The sequence below is a fragment of the Spea bombifrons genome, chromosome 5 (genome assembly GCF_027358695.1).
Source record: "Spea bombifrons isolate aSpeBom1 chromosome 5, aSpeBom1.2.pri, whole genome shotgun sequence".
In the NCBI taxonomy this organism is placed as follows: domain Eukaryota; kingdom Metazoa; phylum Chordata; class Amphibia; order Anura; family Pelobatidae; genus Spea; species Spea bombifrons.
In genome coordinates, this window is record NC_071091.1 from 79,793,412 (window position 1) to 79,815,574 (window position 22,163).

The 22,163-nt window shown below is 40.4% G+C and overlaps 1 protein-coding gene across 2 annotated transcripts in view; it reads left to right on the top strand.

The window, feature by feature from the left end:
• The first annotated feature begins 5,374 nt into the window (after nt 1-5,374).
• Nucleotides 5,375-22,163, top strand: part of CABLES1 (Cdk5 and Abl enzyme substrate 1) — a 34,796-nt gene continuing 18,007 nt past the window's right edge. The window contains exon 1 of one of the 2 annotated variants that reach the window (XM_053467961.1): nt 5,375-6,048. In XM_053467961.1, coding sequence (XP_053323936.1) covers nt 5,456-6,048 — 593 coding nt within the window. In that variant the 5' untranslated portion in view covers nt 5,375-5,455. Of the gene's footprint in view, nt 6,049-11,131; nt 11,928-22,163 lie in introns of those variants that run through there. The other variant, XM_053467962.1, reaches the window with a different exon arrangement.

Sequence of the window (22,163 nt, forward strand, 5' to 3'; positions counted from 1 at the left end):
CGGGGGCGGCCTATATCCGAGCCAATACGGTATATATATATACCGGTATATATAAAAAAAAAAAATCCTAGTTCCATGTTTTTGCTAGGGTGATGTGATCTGGGGGGGGTTGCTACTGTTTTTTGTTTGTTTTATGTGTTTTGTTTCTTTTCCTGTGATAAACTTACAAATTAAATAATTGGTCAAATATATAAATATTGTATTGGAAGAAATCTCGCTTCATCCTTAAAGCAATAAATAATTCATTCTGTCGGGGCAGCTCTACACACTACACGTGAAACAACCAAGGCACGGAAAGGTAGGGACAATCATCTCCGTCAGTATCTGTGGCTGCTGTACCTCCTGCTGGTGGCCATGTGTTAGTGAATGGTGGTAAAGGGAGTGTATGTGACAACTGCAGTAAGTATTTATTACAGTAAGCAATATCCATACTCAAAAGAATCCTACCTCAGATCACGCAAAACTTTAATATCTTTAAAAATTTCAACCATAACACCAACTTGTAGTAGAGAGGATCACTCAAAACGAGGAAAAGAAAAAGATTCTGGATTTGAAGCTACTAGTATGAAATTTTGGTCCACAAAAATAAGTTTATGCTTCACTCAGCTGCCCCTAAATATAGAATAATCCTTGCTTGACCAACTAAATAGGCATCCCAATCGAAGCAGTTATGACATTCACAAGAAAACGCGCCGGGCTTAATGGTTTATGCTTAATACACGTTGGGATCCTGGGGGCGAGTAAACGTAAAAATGTGTGTCACTGTAATATGTCATATCCAGCTGCCTCAGGGATTTCATTGTGACCTTGTGTGATGGAGCAGTTACCATGATAAAAAAATATTTTAAGCATTATATCTATTTTAGTTTTTTGCTTTAGTTTAAATATTTCTAATTTAAGAAATATTATCATATTTTCATAGTGGAAAAAAAAAAAGCGCCTATATTAAACCGGATACAAAAATTTGTTTAAAATGTGTACAATAAAAAATCCCCCTACACACACACATGGAGTTTAAAAGCATTTCAGTTTCTCAACTTTACTGTGATTTTGAAGAGAGCCAAACCCAGCAGCTTTCTCTTGCAAGAAAGAGGAATGGTCCTGGTATAAAGCATATTTTAATGATAACTTTATTATGCATTAGGCAGGGCCAACTCAATTTACAGAAGACGCTCACTGTATAAAGTATACCTGTAATCTCCCAATTCAGGGAATAATTTGTATACTTATTTGAACTAAGATGTTTGATTTGTCAATATGACTCTGAGAATAACCAAAATGTTATCGTTTTGATTGTAAAAACTGAACCTGGACTGGCTCAGTCAAACACAGTGGAGTCATGTTACTTGACTATCCGGGCCGGACCTAAAGCTGTAGGAGGGGTAAGGAGGTACAGGCTGGAGAGAGGTAGTGTGTATGTTTGTATGTATGTGAACATGAATGTCTATGTATACATGTGTGTGAGCATGGATGTCTAAGTGGGGTTGGATGTAGTGTGTGTGTGTTAGCATGTGTAAATGTGTGTGTTTTCATATGTATGCCACACTGTATGTTGGAGGGAGGAAGGGACAATGATGACACAGGCTGTTTGGGGGTTAGGATGGCACTGATAAACTGCTTGAAGCAAAGGTAGTGCTCACAAGCTGTTTGGGGGCAGAGGTGGCACTTGTGGCTTGATGAGTTTGTGTGGTTTCTAGTTACACCATGGGTGTAGCATTCCTAATGTTGGCTGTGACGGATATTGAACCCTGATGTTATCAAGATTATTGGGACTGCAATTTTACATTGAGTTACAGGGGTTAAATTGTAATACTTGTTTCTGTTTCTCTGTGTATTAAGAATGACTCACCGTCTAGTCTACATTTAAGTGTTACTTCCATAATCCCTTCATTTGCACCATTGTTGAATTTGTGGGGAGATTAGTTTGGAGCCGATGTTTGTATAATCCAATGCCATTGTGTTATGTGTTAAGCCCTGTCCCAATAAAGCGTTCTCATGCATCCTGACTGGTGTGTCGTGTGATGAATGGTGGTGGAGCGCCTTTACTCTGAGAACCGGAGCATCTACCCATCTTGTAACCGGCTTTTGCTACGAGTAAGGTGGCCGTGACAGCCAGGGACATCCTAGCACACCCCCTGATTCCCGTTAAAGTGGCCATAGAATATTACATTTTTTTTTTAAGGAGGTAACACCGCCTATTAGTTTTCCTATCTGTCATTTTGATTGCTTTGCCGTTACTTGGTTTAAAGGCTTACCACAGGCAAGCTGAGATATGTGGCTGTATGTGGCAGACTCGGCATCATCAAATGTTGCTGTTGAAATTTATTTCCCTTGTCTTCACCCTCTCTTACAAAAACCAGATAAATCTAAAAAGTAACCAGAGAAATAATGATGCAGATGCTGAGAATAGTAAGTTATTATGATTGGTCACATTTAATATACAGTCATCCAAACAGAACCAGAAGCAAACATTTGACTGCTCCCATGACTTTAGTTTTTATGAAAGATCACACTTAGATTCAACTGAAAATGGTTTGAAGTGACTGGGAATTTATTAGCCTTATTGCTCCATTTTGTAGCAGATTTCTGATTTCAGATTGTTTCTCACTGTGCATTTTATGGCAAATGACCACAATTTCAATTACAGCTGACAACCCAAGAAGTCAAGCAGAGCTCTGCTTTGGTTTCAACAGTGCCAGATCTCTTTTTATTATGTGTTTACAACTCCTGTACCCTGCTTTCTTCGTAAAGTCTCCAAAACTTTGTATATTGATTAAAATTTTGCTCAGTGTGTTGTTTCATGTAAAAATCCTTGTGGTCAATATTGAGACTTTTAATAGCAGTTTGAATGTGCAGTTCCTCAAACGTCCACTAGAGTGAGACACACACTACAAATGCAGCTTGTATGTATTGCTGTTTTTGCAGTTCCTCAAACGTCCACTAGAGTGAGACACACACTACAAATGCAGCTTGTATGTATTGCTGTTTTTGTTTTAATGCAAGTCCTTTTAGGCGTAACCGCACTTTTTGTATAATAAGAGTGTAGGTGAAATTGCAAACATCAGCAATATCAAAAGTTCCATCGACACATTGAACTTGACAGCCGATAAGAACAATTCAGCTCACCTAGTCTGCCCTTTTTCCTGCTGTACCAAATCAGACCTCAATCAGACCACCAAAAGATTAGAATTTAAAGCTGTGGCTTCTGCAAGGGTGTCCAGCTCTGTATCTGGGAGGTCTTTCCTCCAAGTGGGTAAACCCTGTCTTTAGGAGCTCCATAATCTCACATTTCTCTTTATCTCATCTCTCCATTTTCACTTTATCTCTCCCATTCTTTATCTCTCCCTTTTCGTCCTACCTTTTTCCTTTCTCTTTGATCTCTTTCACGTTATCTCTCCTTTCTATCTCTCTCCTTTCTTTTTATCTCTTTGTTCTCACCTTTTCTCTTATGTCCTTATTCTCTCCTTTTCTCTTTATCTCTGCTTTTTTAAGTTTACCTCCTCTTTTTTTATCTATCCCTACCCTTTCTGTTATCTCCCCTCCTCTTTATCTTCCTACCTCTCCCTTTTCTCCTTTACCTCTCACACTTTACTTTGATCCTGTTTCTTATTATCTCTCCTCTTTTTTATCATCTCATCTCTCCTCTTTCTCTCTCACTCTCTCCATGTTATCCCTATTTCTCTCCTTTATCATTATCTCCCCTTTTTCTCATTATATCTTCCCACTTTCTCTCCCATCTCTTTCTCATCATTTCTCACTCCTTTATCTCTTTATCTCTCTTTCATATTATCTCTCCATTTTTATACTACCTATTCTATACTATTTATCCCTCCCCTTTCTCCCCATCACTTACCTTTCTACAGACCTGTAGTGGGAGCCCAGGGTATGATAACATCATATCCAGGCACTCAGGATTAATAGCCAGGATGCTTCAAAAGGGAGCAGTGACGCAGAGGTCTGTATGAACATTTTTTTCTTTATTTTGGGTCGGTTAGAGGGAGATTCACGATCAGCCTATTGGGTCCTACTCCTCCAGTGACATGTATTTAAAAAAAACACAGACGGTGTTTCAGTAGGGCGGCATATGGGGTGGCCAGGATATTATGAAGGGGGGGCATGGCGCCCACTACCCACTGTTATGAGCATGCATGGTTCATTAATTTAAAGGTAACACTAAGCTGTTATACGCATTAAAGTGCATATGGTGGCTGGAGTGTCACTTTTATTAATAATAAAGTGTAAGATTATCACTTCACTTACAAATTCCTATTTTTTAAAAAAAAAAAGCCATTAAAGTCCTTCAAAATAACATGAAATGGATCGGATTGTTAATTTTGTAAATGACCGTAGCAAGAATTGGCTATTTTTTTATGGAATATCTTCATAGGCATACATTTATCACTCCCATCACTCCTTCATCACCCCTGTGTTCCAATGGCATGCTGTGTTTGCTAATCCAAGCGTCAGTTTAAAAGGATAATTGATCGTTAGAAAACCGTTTTGTACTTATAGTTAGAAATTTCCATGTTTTCCTATGAAACGTGACCGCCAACTTTTGAACAGTAGCGTATGTTCTGCTCAAAGGGAAGCACCATAAAAATATACCGTATTTGCTTGTTTATAAGACGAGGTTTGCTCTGAAAAATAACCATCGTCTTATATTTGAGGTCATCTTCTAATCAGACCTCAAATAGAGGTCTGACTACAAAATCCTTTTTCAATCCTAGTTTTTTATTGACTGTGAAATTTTGTTTTACATGTGAATTAATGTTTACTAGTAAAACTTTTTTCTTATAGGTTAGTCTTATATTCAGGCATTTTCTTTTTTCCCTAAATTAATATTAAAATTTTGGGGGTCATATTATAATCAAGAAAATACGGTATATTTTTTCTCTTTGAGCACATAAAATGCAATGCTGTATGCTGTACGCAGTAATGTAGGTCGACGTTGACAAACTCATGACTTTATTTCACTTTCTGCCGTTAAACTCCTTTTATTTGCAGACCTGGAGGCCACCATTGTTGTCAGTCGTGTGATATTTTGGGTGACTTTCCTGCTCAAACACCACACTGAGCTGATTATGGCCATGCCAATGAAGTCTGTTCCTCCATAGAGTTAAAACTAGTCAGTGTCCTGCTTAGTGATTCAGACTAAGCCATTCTATTGCCACATACAGAATGTGTTTGTCTAGTAGATTGGGCTAAGACTACAGAACAAATCGCTAACAGACCGTTTTATAAAAGGTGAGCGCACGTTTTATGAAACGTGATTCCAGTGCTAATAAAGCGAGTTGCGGGTAAGGCGGCGGGAGGCCGCGGTGCAGGGCTTGCATTATTTACACACACCGGAGGCGGTCAGGAAGCATGTCAGCTGAGAGCCCGCCCCCTCCCAGCAATAACAAGCAGTGCCTTACTGCTGCGCTGCGACCGGCTGCCGTTCATCATACGCAGATACATGGCGACCGCCGCCAGCAATGGAATAATGATAGGAGGCTCCGTGCAGTCCCCGGGTGCCCACAGTCTGGATCATGCCAGGAGGCAGCAGCAGCAGCAGCAGCGCATGGACCCCCGCAGGAGGCAGGCAGCCCTCTCGTTCCTCACCAACATCTCGCTGGACGGGAGACCCCTGCAGGATAACGGGGGAACCGGAGAGGAGGAGGATGCAGCGGGCGCTCAGGAGCCCGCATACAGTTCACCGCCCAGCGAGTCCCCCGTGCACCGGCTGCATGCCCCCTACAGCAGGGCGAGCTGGGCCTCCCCGCAGCTTGTCACGATATGTGCAGAGGGCGTGTTACGGCAGAGTCGGGAGAGCAGGGCGTGCGTGGAAAGTGCGCTACTTGGCGAAGGGGAGGATGAGTTCGGAGGCGGCGGCATCCCCCTGTCTGCCTTTACAGGTAGCGCGGTGCCCGCGGGGAGCCGGGGTCGCCTCAACTCCTTCACCTATGGGATCCTACCGGCTGCCTTCAGGAGCCCGGCTGCCCAGAGCTTCTCCTCTCCGGACCCGGTGCCAGGGGCGGTGTGCAGCGCCATCGACTGCCAGAGGTCTCGGTGAGTGTTAGCTGTGCCGCTGCAGGAGCCCCGCGGTGTGGCACCGGGGGTATGGGGCATGATGAAGGCCGGCTACAGGGCGTCAGTAGCTGCTGCCCGAGCGGTTCGATGACAAACATCTTTGGAACAGCAAGTGGCCCATTTAACCCTTTGCGCTCCAATTATGTTGACCCAATTGGCTTTATCCAGGGTGTACAGAGAACCCTGTGTTCTGTATGTATTAATGCAGGGCGATGTTGGAACTATTCCTTCCAGAGGATATATCCAATAATATAGACTTTTATATTGTAAGTTGCGTGTCAGAGAAGACCTCCGTGTCCCCTGAAAAATGAATGCATATTAAAGTATGTTTTAAGTCATTTAATATGCATTCATTAAACCTGCTTACATAGAAGCTGCATCTCCAGAGCTGCTGCAGAACACCTCCCCTATGCTCTGACTTTTCATGGTGCTGATTGGCTGCTTGAAACAACCAATAGGTGGCAGTGGGAGCACTTCTAACAGGTGTGCAGAAGGGCGTCTCGATAGACCACTTTGGAGCCAGCGCCGAAGCTCACTGGCAGCGAGTATACCGCGTGTCGGGCCATGTGAGATGTGTCCACCCAAAAACAAGAACAAAAAAAGTGCAGTTTCACCTCCGTGGCAGATCCATCCGGTTTAACACGGCGAGATCTGTTTACTAAAGGGAGCGATGACAGGACAGTTTGCCAGAGCGCTGTGGTTTCCATTTATTGACTTCTCTATACATTATGAAGGGCTAGCCTCCATATGCTTCTGCTTCAGAAAGCGCTTGGCTGGCCCTGGAATAATGTATATATTAATCAGTGAGATGTGCAGAAACTTGCCAGTGCTTGTCCTTCATGATAAATAATGAAGTGAGGAACCCCCTCCTTCAATAAATAAACCCCAGCACCTTTTAATGAACTCTTGGCAAATTCTGCCTTTCTTTTACTTTTCCTGAGGAAATGGTAGATACGTGGCACAACCTCCCAGCAGAAGGGGTCGATACTATTACAGTGAGGGAATTTAAACATGTACTGGACAGACATAAAGCGATCCTGAATCTGAAACAAGACCAAGGGCTGTTTAAGACCTCGGTCTCTACATTAAGAAAGCGGGCAGTCTAGACGGCTGAATGGTTCTTATCTGCCATGAAATTCTATGTTTGGGTAGAAAGCTGCAGTTTCACTTCTTTTCTGTATAAAGCCAGCCTAGAAAGTCTAATCCTGCCATTAAGCAATGAGTACAGCGTGTGGGGCGAGAAGGGGGGAGCGTAAGGTTAGTGGTGCCTGAGAGCAATATTTCTTCACCCCCCCCCCACATAGCTAACCCACACACACCAACACGCAGACTCACTCTAATACATTGCTTCCCCTCTCCCAGGCACACACACACACACACACACACACACGCTAACGCCAAATACTAACAATAAAGCAAGGCTGGGCAATGTGGCAGCATTTACCAGTTAAACCATATCTCTGTAATTCCCACTAAATTGGGCGTTATTGGGTTAGTAGCTCTACAACTGCTGGAAGGCTGTACGTTGCCCAGACCTGTTCTAGAATCACAGAGGCAAATATATGTATCAGCAATGACGAGCACGTTTTCCTCTATAAGTGATTGTATGTAAAGTGGCTACATGTTTAAAAAGCACTTTATCTGTGTTTATCCATTTACGGGAAGGGTGTAGAAAACAAATTAGTTACTGCCAAGGGTTTTCTGGACGGTCTCTCAGGTAAGAAGTAGAGTTGTTGTATACATTTTTCGGGAGCTGAAGATGGTCATTTAGGTGTCACAGTATTAACAGGCCTCCGTGTCTATGTTATATATTATATATGTGTGTATGTATGCATTCACTGCAAAACACCTCTAGACGCTGCATTCTGGGTTTGTTATAGGTTATATTGTCTCCTAAAACTACTTTCTGGGATTTGAAGGAGTAATGGTCTCCTGGTCAATAAACCGACCAGCTAGACTACAGATTATATGGAGTAATGATCAGCCCCAGATCAAGGTCTTATATGAAAGGCAAGTGTCTTCTGTCTTAGCAGTCACAATGAACTTGCACCTGATTTTTTTTTGATGGTGTAAATCTACAAGAAAGTGCATACCTTGTTGCGATGTACAGCAAATGGTAAAGAAATCCCCCGAGGGCAACCAGTAAAAGTAATGATGCTCTGTGGGGAATGCCTCATGTTTAGATGAACGAAGAACATCAAGACCTATGGCACAACCTCAATAAATTAGAGCTAAGGCCTATAGTGAACAGGCTACATCATGCCAAGGGGACAACGCTGGCTGAGTATTATTTTGTTTAAACAAAAAAAATACTTTCTTCAAGAACTCTGGATCATATGACTGTATTTAGAGACAAGGTGGTGATTTTATATTATTATTAAACACAAAGTTTTGATTTAGCAGGAATATAGGAGCTATTCGCACTTTTTTAATATTTATTTTGTGGGCTATAATCACACACGCTGCTACTGCACTTCTTACATTTTGTAACGTGCTTATATCATAATCCTATTCAGCTAGCACTGGCTTTCACAAGCTAGACTGTCTGCAAGGGAGCAATAGGGATGGTCCACAATACCATGTAGAGATTTGGGACCAATGACAAGCTGCTACTAGCTGCCCAAATTCTTTTAATCCAAACAGACCCAGGGACCCAGAAATGGGTAAGATGGTCATAAAGCAACATTAGCGGAGCTGGACTGAACAAAGTTCCTTGAATGTCTACTCCCAGACACGTTTTGGGACCTACTAACCAAGGATGCGGGAAGGCATTTGCACTAGTTCAATCTCCTTATAATGCACCTCCTGCCCTTATAAAACCAGGCTCAGCTTTTCCAATCTTAATTCTTAGCCTTCTGAATTGTCCGTGTCCTGAGCGGGCCTTCAAACAGGAGTGCAACTCTTACAGGGTCCTCTCTTCTAGTTTGTTTTTAGGAATATTCTACAATGTATTATTAAAGTTTGAAAACATAAGGAAAGAGCTGCTGCAGGTTTAGTTTGATCGCATTGATGATGGAACTTGCCTTGGGGAACACATTTGGTTGTCTCTGAAACCTTATCGTTGGGTGCATAACACCACCTGTTAAAGACTGAAGGCAAAGTGCTGCTACATTATTCAGTGTCTGCTCATATACGTTAGATTTATTCCAACATAGGACATAGATTAGCACACTCTGCAATTTCATTTTATTAGACCTGAAACAACGAATCGATAAAATCGATAATAATCGATAACGGGAATCGTTGTCGACGATTTCCGTTATCGATTAATCGAGTGATGGATTCGTCGTTGGAGCGCTCGGCTCCTTTCACTTACCTCCGCCAGCGTTCCCCCGTTTCTGCTGCAGAGCTCTGTAGTGTCCGTCTGCTTGAAGTTACGTAATGACGGATGTGACGCGCGTGAACGATGAAGATTTGAATAAAGTTTTGCGGTTGAACGTTGTAAGTGGAACGATGCGGTAGCGGAGGTACGGAGGTACGGAGGTACGGAGAGAGAGAGAGAGAGAGAGAGAGAGAAACTGATGGGGCAGAGTGTGGGTGGGTGCAGGGCATTTCATTAAATTATTAAATATTGTTTTTTTTTATCCGATTAATCGAAAAAATAATCGGCCGATTAATCGATTATTAAAATAATCGTTAGTTGCAGCCCTACATTTTATATATATTAATTCATAAAGGATAGCTGAATAATGCACCTAAATCAGATTAGGTACGTGGACCTTTGACAATGAAGTTGTTTACATTATTGATTTCTGCCATGAATAATACATTGCTTGCTTGGAGCTCAGCTGCCATCTCATTGGCTGATGGTCCAAATGGCTCTCATGCAGTCTGTGATCTTGCGGTGCTTTTAGTCATTTAGGAGGAACACTCATGGTCTGCTGATGTTTTAAGTATGATCCCTATGAAGGAATGGGCTTTATTTCATTTGGATTGATTTGCCATAAGGTTTTTGCTGCTGTTGTCGCTCATGTAAGAGGCCTTGGTGTAATTGAGTAGCATGTATATCATTTTTATACATTGTTTCACCAATCAGAAAACTAATATTTTGAGGAAAAGGCATCTGGTGCAGCATAGGTCTGGACCCATCACAAAGCCATGGCTGTGCATTTTATCACTTGTGGATATAAAGCAATGTTTAGGTGTTTCCTGGAGTATCTGTTTAGCTTCCAAGAAGGTTTTATATTTTGGTTCATCAGCAAAAGGCAGACATATCCTAAGCGTATGGATGTTGGGTTATGCTGTCGTGATTGCCCTCTTGCGTTTTTGTTGGACAGGTTGTGCAAGAAGATGCCAAGATCGCGATTTCCTTACACATTCTTATACGTTTTCCTTAGCCGCTCCCAAACACTGCTCTTTTCTGTATGTCTGTCCCTGAGAGCATTTTGATGTTTTCGGTCTACAAACCCTTATAGCTCCAGCCACGATAACTTAAAATGAATGAACTATATAACCCGTTGAACTGTTTATACTTTCTTTGCCGATTATACACCTGTCAGGTGTAAGCTCCTGTCCATAGGCTTTTCTAAAATTACAGTTTTACGTGAATTATGGTATTTTTAGAATATGGTTACTTCCCATTTCTCCACAATTAATGAGAATAGTTTGGAACCCGTCCAAAATCATCAGCCATAGGTACAATTTTTTTTAGGCTGCTCATCTATGATAATAAGCTTGTATAAGGCTAACTTGTATCATCTGAAAAGCCATGTTTCTTTTTTTGTTTTGGTCTTTTCCATTAAAATTCACAATAAATCAGAATTCTGGAAATATCCCCTGTAACGTGGTTATTATGGAATCCTAGCATACTAAACCGCAGAACATGTTTGGCCTTTTTTGTGTGTTTGTTTTAAGGAAATAAATAACTATGAAAGCCGATGGCACGTTATTTATATTTAACAAAAACACTACTTCTATCGTATTTAAAATGCCCTGTAGGTGGAGCAAATGGTCTATGAAGAGATTGCACTTTGTATGAAATTGGGGAGATCCAGCCCATTCCTGCACACGTGCGGTAGTCATAAACAGGGGAGGGGAGGAAAGGAAGCATGTCATCTGGGAGCCTTCCCCCTCCCAGCAATAACAAGCAGTGCCTTACTGCTGCTGTTTGTGATCTGCTGTGTACTCGTGCTCTGTGCTGCCTGCACCGAGCTCCCCATTCATCACACTCACACTCACACACACACACACATATATACTATGGCAACTGCCACCAGCACTAAAATCAGCAGCAATGGAATAATGATAGGAGGCTCCGTGCAGTCTCCAGGTACCCACAGTCTGAATCATGTTAGGAGGCAGCAGCAGCAGCAGCAGCGCATGGACCCTCGCAGGAGGCAGGCAGCCCTCTTGTTCCTCACCAACATCTCGCTGGATGGGAGACCCCTGCAGCCTTATGGGGTATCAAGGAAAGATGCAATTACCGAAGACGCCCATATAGAGGGGCAGCAGCCTGCACATAAGGGGGCAAATCAGGGTTCACCACCCAATGCAAGATTACCTGCAGCCCCTCAGCTCAATGTGCAATACAACAGGGGAGGCTGGGCCTCTCCATCGGGACCATTACCATGTGCTATAGTAAACAGACAGGAGTCCATGGAGCAAGAGATGCAATTAAAAAGGCAGGAGGCGAAGGCGTATGATGAGGAAGACGAAGAAGAGGATGCATTTACAAGCAGTGTTCCACTGTCTGCGCCCCCCGGTGGTGCTGGGTCTGGCCTACCTGGCTGCCGGAGTCGCCTGAACTCTCTTACCTCAGGAATATTATCCCCTGCCTTCAGGACATCAGCTACCCCAGCATTCTTCTCTGACCAAATGCAGGGGACTGCCAGCAGTGCCTTCGACATTCCCAGGTCACGGTAAGGCATAGTGATCTAACCCCCGGCATGGGTTGCATGACCTCACCAACAAGAAGGTAATCTAAGTATAGCAAAATAAAACAAATATAAGGGACGTCAGTCGACGGAGGCCGGGTGTGGAAATGCAGGTGCTCTCTATGTATTCATAAGAAGGCATGTGAATTGTGTAACTCGGATATATGGTAATACGTGCCAGCTCTCTTGTTTTCTAGAAGCTGTGTAGAGTAGGTGTTTTGGAGACTAAATGAGCTTTTGTGTAATATTTTTTTTACATAATTTGATATTTGTAGTCCCCCAAACCTTTCCCTGCCTAGAATAATGTTTGTATGTGAAACACTCTGCGGATAGCGAAGCCCCTCCGTCTCCATGCACTAGTACTTTCAGGAGGCTGGTGTATCCGTGGCATGGACAGGTCACAGCCGGGCTCAAACTGTGGATGCCAGCAATGGACTTTTGGCATGACGTTCCTTTATATAACAGAGAGGTGTGTTTTTAGCACCTATGTACTAGGGTGTTACTAATAAGTGTCAAAGGTACACTCCAGCCCTTGTGCACCTTAATGCCCTCTCTATACATTTGGTGAAATGCATCTGATCACCGTTGCACAAGGAACCTACCTTCTGCCAAATCCAGCTCTGCCTCATGTGAGATTTCCGAGGAAAGGTTCTAGTGAGATACACGGTGTGCATGCGCATTTGGCTTTCCTGCCACAGATTGGTTGCTTGACATAGGCCAAGAACCATAGACAATCTAATATCTTGTGCAATGAGAGCAGGTAGATGGGAATTAAAAACCACCTATAGCGTTTTTCCCCTGGTTCCGTACGTCATTCATGGCTGTGCTTCCCCAGGCAATTGCATGCATTTATCACATGTCACTCAAACACCTTGTTAACACATCTGCAGTTAGCATGGGTTCATTGAGTTGTTGAAGAGGCGCATAGCAGCCGGTTGTAAGATGCTTGCATATGCAAATATGTGCATACAGTCTAAACTGATCTAAAAATGCTTGCCGCGTAAGAAAATGTATGCTGTTGGATGTCTTTTGGAAATGCATTGCACGGGGCAGCAATTCTGTAATATACTGGTTCTGTACACACCCCAGTTTAAAAGGAATACCCTTCCCCCAACACACTGCAGCTTCACTGGTGATGAATGGGTGACTGCTATCAATAACCTGTTTTTGTGTGCATTTACAATAATGTCTTTAATGCGGTCATGGTAAAATCCAGTTCTCTAGTTACTGTTGGGCTACAACACCCATCACCCTCTGACAGGTATGAAAATGGGTGTCTTAGTCTGGTTCATGAAACTTTACCAATTCATTGAGACGCGCTGAGAATGAATGAACGACTGTCCATGTGGACACATCGGTCAGCTCTGCCCTGTCATTGCATCACTTTATATAGAGCTGCCTGGAGCATTGTGGGTGTAAGCCATCCATTGTTCAGGTTTCCTAATGTAAAGCCTCCTCCGTAGAAGTGAATAGACTATGGGAGTAGACGCCTGGTGATCTTACACGCATTCTGTATGTCAAAAAGCTTCCATGGGAATGCAGCGTGCTGTGCGTGTAGCTGTGTGCATTAGCATCCCTTTTCCACTTGCTCTCCAAGCTGATTGGACCAGAAAGTCAGTCTTCCCATGAGGAGGGCAGATATTGCCTCTCTTACACATGTACGGGGTCAGTCCTTATTTCCCCCCCCCCCCGATTAAATAGAAGGATCTTAAGCACAGTCTGTTGATCATGATTACCCCTTTAATAGCAAAGCGTGATTCATTGATCAATATATGAGCAGAGCAATGCACCTGCGCTGAAGAGTAGATATAGATAGATATATAGATTAGATATAGATATATATATATATATATATATATATATATATAGATATATATATAGATATATATATATATATAGATATATCACACACTACAGCATCTTGTAATGAGGAGGCAGATGAGTGAGATACTATGCCCGTTTCTTCAAACTTAGAACTGTATACTACACAGGCCGTGCTCAATGCAGTTCGGACACACTTTGTAATGTGGCCAGTTACATTTGTTGAGAAAGTTACAATAGTTGGTCAATTACTAGATCAGTGGCTTTCTGCGGTCTGCAGGGTCATAAAAAGAATATGAACTGGAGAGCATGTCTTGCAAAACAAGAATACATCTGTGTATTATAGAAAGTTGTGTAACTTTGTAAGACAAGTACATTTTTTGTAAACTTTAACTATTATTATTTCAGCTATTGAATTTAATAGATTTTTATTTAAAGGTGCTGTTCCACTAAGAAAAAAACTGATTGTATTCTCTAGTGTGTAAAGCAGCTCTTAGCAGAGATGTCTTGTATTCTTTCCTCTGAAGGTTAAATCACATAAAAACCATAAAGAAACTTCTAAGTAGCTTTTTTTCAGTTTCTATGATAACCTTTTTTTTTATTATTTATTTTTGCACATGAGACAATTTGGTGTTCTTGACTAAAAATAGGTGAATTCTAAATGATTGACTGTTGGGAACTGTTTCTTATGTTAATTATAAAAATGTCGACGAATTATTGGAGCAATGCCTTTTAAAAAGAGTGAAAAAGTGATCCAACATAAACTTTAGCCATAGATCTGGCTCGTGCTTTTCCCGTGATCCTGCATTTCTGTCTGTAGAATAGCAACGCAAGGCACTCTGGCCGAGTTCCATCTTTGGGCTACCTATACCAATCCGTTGCTCCTTTGGTTTTCTGTGGATGTCCTAAAAGTTTACATCAGAATCATTATTCCCATGATCACAGCATGGTATACTCTATAACACCGTATTCTAGGACGTTTCAAGAAACGCGGGAATGGGATCAGAGACGTTGCCCACCCCTGACAGTAATGCCACAACAGGACAGCTGTGTGAACACGAAATGGGCCAGTTAGGTTGACTCGGGTATTAAATGAAGTGGCTTGGAGGAGGACTGAGAGAATATAGTCTATGCTTGTTCTGTTTGACCTCAGGCATGGAAATTCTAATATCTCTCTATTATGGATACCGCAATCAGGGATTTGTCTGAGTTGTTTGAGATCGTAAAAGCCATTTCAATAATTATTCTGTTCTTATGTGAAATCCCTCTAGCACTGTTTTGTTTTTATATCCTTCCCTTCCCTTGGAATACAAATATAGAGGGTGATTTGTTGAGCTCCTAGAAAGGCAGCCACCCTTTCTAGTTTCAGAGCACGACTGTTCACGCGAACAAAAGCATAGCATTTACATGTGTTAGCTTTGCTGTATTTTCCTTTTGGGAACCATGCAGAAAAAACAAACAAATTGTCATTAGCGCAGGCTGATTCAGACGTGTGGATACAAGTACGTAAATAGTTTGTGCTTTTACAGGAGCCCATTATGAAGAAATTATCTCTATCTGCTGTTCATATTTGGAAATGGTAATAGGTTTTATAATTCCGTTTCAAGAGACATATATATATTTTTTTTAACAAAGTGTGTGTAACCTATTTTTAATTAGATTTAACATTTTAATTAAAAACATGAAGGCATCAAAAGGTAGCTTAGCCTAAGGAGCGTGCAGTAGTTGGGGGCAGGTTCACATGAAGCACATCTAGGTAGTTTTTTGCTTATAGGAAGAGCTTAGAAAGGTGATGTTGTCCCTAGACAAAAAAGATCTGCTGCTATGGCAATAAAGCTTTTCAGAGTGATCCCCAGTGAAACCCATGTATAAACGTTACAGAATCTGAGAATAGCTTTACTGATATTTGAGACCTTGATGGACCCACAGTATTTAATATGTATCAGAAAACATTTCAGATGAGCTAGATGTTGGTGACATCCATTACTTTGGCAACATCTTTTTCATAGCACTGAAGAACATTTGGGAAGTCTTCTTGATAAGGCCCAGAATGCACTGAATGGAGTAGGCTGCGCATGAATAACAGGTTTAGGGAAATTTATGTAGCCTACATAATTTTATAGATATTCTCACAGCAATACCATATTGTGCACTAAATGGAACACAAGCTGTTGGGCTGCTTCCAAATAGCCATGGGGCAACTTGCTTTACATGGATCTGTAGTCCCAAAAATGCCACTTTTCATTGTAGCTCTCAAATTGTTCATCAGTGGTAAGTAGGTCTCATCAACTTTTCTCTGTGGCTTTTTTGTAGGGTGGTCCTTTGCTTAATTTAGGAAAAGCAATATAATTCTATCCGTGTAGTAACACAGGGTGCTTTTGTTTCAATGGGAGGCCGTTGTTGTGCAATATTCCTTTAAATGCTCAGAAACTGTATTATGTTGGCAATGTGTTGTAAGTCTAAAGCTGCTTTTGTGTGAGTCTTAATCTGTGTGCATTGTCTGTCTAAATTGATGTAAAACTCTTCCTTATAACACATCAATTGTCATGGATTAATTAATGCTTTGTTAGTCTAAAGTAATATTCTCAATGCACGGACAAAAGGCACCAAAGGTTGCATAACCACTCTTGGCAGATCTCTTTGATTAGTATAATAGAAAATGTGCCTAAAGTTTCATTTTATTATTTGATGGTTTAATATAGTCCAAAAACAAAACACATAAACCTGTAAAAAGCCTTCATGTCACATAGCTGCATTTACATTTTTATGATGCTCCCCATGCAAGCTTTTTTTCTGGCACTGATTCGTTCTTTAAGAAGCCAATCAGTGATGAGAATCATCAGGCCATGGAGGAGGAGGACAACTTCTACCTAAGTTAAGTGCTTTTATAATATCATAATGTATAGTGGAGTCAAGTGTATTCACCATAATGCTAGTTGACAAGAGGGTTTGTAGGAGAGTTGAGTTTCAGTTCCTTTCACTTCATTATACATTATATATATTAAAAAAAAGCATAATAAGATCAGTGCACCTCTGCTGCAACACAAGTTTGGCTGGCCCTGTATAATGTATTGTTAAATCAAGATTTCTCCTAGGTCTTCTCACCCGTATGTTATGTGGAGCCAGCTCAGCTCTTCTTGCTTAAGAAATCTGACAGCGTTTCCCTTCATGATGAATAGTGAAGTGAGAGAGAAGTAAAACCACAACTCTCTTGTTAACAAAGGTACAGGTAAATGAAAAAGGGGGTCTGTGAAAATATTAGTGTGTGCATATGTTACTGAGTGTATATGTGTAAGTATCTTACTGCGTGCGTATGTTTTTTAGTATGTGTATGAAAGTATTTTACTGCGTGTGTGAATGTTACTGAGTGTGTGTTAGTTTGTGTAAGTATGTTAGTGTATGTATGTTGGTGTGCATGTGTGTAACGGTGTTAGTATGTGTAATATTTATCATCATTGGGGGGGCGGCTGGCTCCTGCAAATTTGTTGACCCTTGGTCCAGCTCATGCTTTCCAGTTGCCATTTTCCTTTGAGGCTGCCTTCGTATTCTATCCTGCACACGTTCTGTGTTCTGTCTGTAGGATAGGTGTTGGCAACACAAGGCTTTGCCATGGGCTACTTACACCAACCCATTAATCTTCGATTGTATAGAGATGTTTGTAATTTCTTGTCCTGGTAAACTTGTTACCTCGTATACTATAATAACATTTACTGGGCAACATAGAAAACTCAGAGATCTCTCCTTTCAATGAAAACATCAGTTTTATGTACTTATTAGTAAATATATTATGACCTCATAGCAAAAATCTGACTCGGTGCTCACTTGACCACACATTTTTATCTGTGTTCCTTAATGCAGGTAGAATTGGTTAATGTTTGTCATACAGCATAGTACCAAATAATCATATACATATTTTTCATTCGGTTAAGTGTATTCAGGTGACAGATTGCAGAAGTGAATGTTTACTTAAATAAACCATAAAGTGTTTAATTCTTCAAAGAAAGACTGCCAGGAATGACAGATGTAGAATTTAGCCCTGAAAAAAAGGAGTTTCTGTTTAACAATAAATACAGTAGCCACTTCGGCCTGCCTTAAGTTAGTTGGGGATGAGTCCTTGTCATGGGGAAATTTAATAATTGCTTGTTTTGGGTAATTAGTATTTTAGACCAATCTTTAGATTTACCGCTGATCTATTGTAAATGCCACTCCTGTTTTCATGTCGCTTATATAACCTATTTATGGAACATGGAAAAAACTGGTTTGTGCTGTGACAGCAACTCTTAGTTTTTGCAGGCAGATGATGTAACCATAGTCCTGGTCCTCTTCTTATTTCAGTGCAGCTCAACACAGTAGTTATTAGCAGGGTTCGCTATCAGGGCGATGGGTGGTGTTTGGCCCAGGAGGGCCAGAATTTCAGGGTACGCAATTATTCTTCACCAGCCATCCGTATATTCGCATCAGCCCTTAGTGCTCTAGTATATAGAATACCATGAGAGCTCTTTCACTATTTCTTTTAATCTTTTACTTTTTTTTTTATCTTGTTTGTAATATTTTTAAGGTTTGTTTAAACACAAAGTAAACTAGTCTCTGCTCCAGTTAAATATTTGGTGCATTTTATAGCTTTAAAAGGGTGGATAGTTACAGTGTATTTGTTATATATTTGGGTGATGGTATCTGTAAAATATTTTCTCACCAGTCGCAAAATTTTTGCAGGAAAAACTCCCCAGAGTGAGCACTTTGTAGTTCATTGTTACTTCAGCCCTTATATTCAGACAATATTCCAATAGCAAATCTTTATGCGTTTCCTTAGATTGCAACTGATGGATTACAGCATAAAATTGGAAATATTCTACGTTAATTTACCTTTTTTAGAAATATACAGACACAGTTTATATCCGAGATATTTTGCCAACCAGTAGTAGTCCCAAATAAGCGATGGGAAATTGTAAGCATAAGGATACGAAGTAAAGTACTCGCCATTTGTGTGAGTGGTGAGGTTCTGAGTGCTTGGCCAGTTTGCAATTTAACCAACATCTCCTGGATTCTGTGAATTCGGAACCTGTAGCGTGGCTTGCAGGGTCATAACTGGCAAGTGATAGCGGTTCTCCTGCAAGAAGTCCTGAGTTTGTCCTTCAGACATTTCATTGAATGGCCTCTTCCCTTTAGACCAGCTGAGCCCTTAGTGAGTGTACCCCAGAGTGAACTGTGCCATACTCGGTCCTTAAACATTATGTATTCTTGCAAAAAAAGGTCAAAACAAGCAGTGTGACATACAAATCTGTGATTGTCTTCACAGTGGGCAAAGCAGAGCTGGTTTGGATAGACAAGCAGGCTGGGTGCACGTGATGTGTTTTAAGATATTACTAATACAAGTGATTTTTCTTTTTATTAAAATATGAATTTCTCCAAACATTCTTTGCAGAAAAGCCATGGTCATAATACGTGAAAATGTCTTATGTTGGTTGTTTTGAAGCTAGCCTAGGTGTAGCAGTGAATGAATGATGATTTCTTGGATGGGTGATATACACAGAACAGTGTGTGCTGAGCTCCAAGACCGGAATTAGCATAACAATGCACGTTAACGGCTAATTCCCAATCTACGATTGGCAGAACCAAAGTGTTTTATTTAAATCTGATTGCAAAGCTGTTTGTTCTATTTTTAATGAGCTGCCTCATGCCCTGTCACATTCAGGCTTGTGACACAAGTAATTTAAACTGACCCCGTATGGATGATGATTGGATGATCCTTGTGTTAATTATCGGAAATGAAACCCATACAAATGGGTGGGGGGGGCTCCATTTGATGTGTTTTAATACTATTGCTTTTACAAACTTCATTCACGTTTTACTGAAATGCCTGTGTACTTTACTATGTAGTTTACTTATTTGTGTCGAAACATCTCCAGTAACAGAAATGCTAACATACAGTACATTGGGCCTAAGTCATTGAGGGGCTTCTGAAGAAGTTCTCTAAACTCTAAATATGCTTATATTCATGGGACTCCCTTGTCAAAGTAACACTTGTTTATGTATTTTAAAAGACCACCATGTTGTACAGTTTTACGTGTTAATCCTTTGTATATGCTATCACTTTCTCTGTGTATATTGTAAAATGTTTTAGACTGAAAACTAGCAGGCTATGGTGTGTCGCTTCTGAGATAAATATGAAGTTCTATGAGTTCTAATGGTTGGAAGTTGTGATGTCAGTGCTCCCAGAAGGCATTGCGTTTTCTGTGTTAAGTATAACGTTAAGCAGTAATAATTAGCATTTGGGAACCGGTCCCTGATTTAGTGAATAAACCTGCAGGTGCTTATCTGAGTCTTAGACGTGCACTTTGTTTCTCCTTGATGACACTCGTAGGTTCATCTGGTAGCATTGCAGGTCACCACGTGTAACCACGTGTCACAACTATAAAAAACAAACACTGTTACTGTGTAAATAAAGACTTTTAGTTATCATTGGTGATAATCTTTTTTTCCATGAGTCAGGTACATTCACAGGCAACACCTGTAAACTTTACAAGAGGTCAGCAGAACGATATGTTGGTAACGTTTTAAGACAATTGCGGAGTTGCTTGTATACACGAACTCATCTGAGCAAACTCTCCTGGAGAACTTTTTTCCCAAGAATACATAAGATTCATCAAGAATTTGAGGATAATGCAGAAACATCCTGTTTAGTTTTTATGGAATATTTTATGTTTTTAATAATTTTTTCCCCACAAACTAGCTCAACTAGCCCCATCTCAACTAACTGCCCCAGGTGAGCCACTTAGTTAACTTGGCAAGATAAAATGCTTCAGATGAATTTATTGAACCAACCCGGTGTATTTTATATGATAAATAATTAGGTGGAATGGCCTCCACCTCATGTTTTTATCAACTTGCATACATGTGAAATACATGTAGAACAAGCAATACTAATGATTTTAGGTACGAATCCTATTGCTAATTTTCTTATGCCGGTACACAGTAAAACATTAAGTAATTACCTAATTGTGCTATAATAGGTATTCTGAAAAATATACGTCATCATCATGAAAAAAAGGTAAGGTCTTAGATTCAGCTCTTATGGCATAATCCTTATGTTCCTTGCTCTTTTAAAAGCCGAAACTGTTTTTTCCTTTGAAGAAGTAGACAATATTTGAATCTTAAAATATCTGTTTTGTAGAATATTACACTGTGTATTCTTTTAGAAAAAATAGAAAATGTATATGCATAGGGACTGTTATCTTTACAAATCTAGTTCTTAGTATAGTCTATTTGTCCTAATAGATTGCAAAAATGGGGCTCTCTTCTCCTTCTGTACCAGTATGCCTTGGGTATGTTAATGTTTTTCTCAAATTAATGTTTATTTTTCACTGACCCTTATTGTAATGGCTCTACAGAATCTGTTGGCTCTCTATAAAATGTCGCGTCATGGAATCTGTGTGTTTTTTTAATCCGAAATTGTTAGCTCTGACCCATGCGGGTGAATCTGAAAACAGGAGCTAGCCGTATTCTGCATAAATAATATGCCAACATGGGCCTGTCTTAAAAACTTTTTTGCTCTGAATTCACAGTTTCCATTAGTGCCTAATAATTCCAAAGATTTTTTTACTCTGGCCCGCAGGGTGCTATTTTTGGGTCCCCATGTCATGTGTAAATGCTCAAACATCCCTTCAGAGGTACCATTTTGGATTATGGTCTGATGGGACTGTGCGACATCGTAGCTGAAACATAGAAAGCAGTCATGGAGGGGGAGGGGTGCCATTTGAGTCTGGTATACATTCTGTCAAATATTTACAGCATTGTATTTTATGTGGTAGGAAGCAGTACTTCCCTTTTCTAAATACTGTTTTAAACCAAGATCAAGGAAGATATATTTATATACGGTACTTTTATTAATCCACTTTATCCTTAACTGTATAGGTGTATAATTTAAAAAAAATAAAAAAAAATATATATATATATATATATAATATACATAATTACACTGTGTGTATCTATAATATATAATCACCTAACTATCCCTGTGTTTTGCAGCATTGAACACACAATCTGTTATATTGTAATTTCACAAAAGCCCGGTCATCTTCTCCTCCTTCACCAGTCTGCCTTATTGTGTGTTTTGTATTCTCTCCTATTTTATAGTACTACAGAATATTCAAGGCTCTCGATAAATAAAATGTATCTTATTTTATAATACTTAGAAAATGTATTATATGATTTCCACGGTTAAAACCTTGTGTATCCCCTCGATGAAGTCGAGATACCCTCCATTAGATTAAGAACTATAAGGCATAGTAAACCAGCTGGAACCCCCTGCATAGAAAGTGCTAAATGCAGTCCACAAAGAAGCTGCAGTTTATTCTAAATGTTTCTAATTGTTATTTCTTACAGGTAAATAATGCATATTAG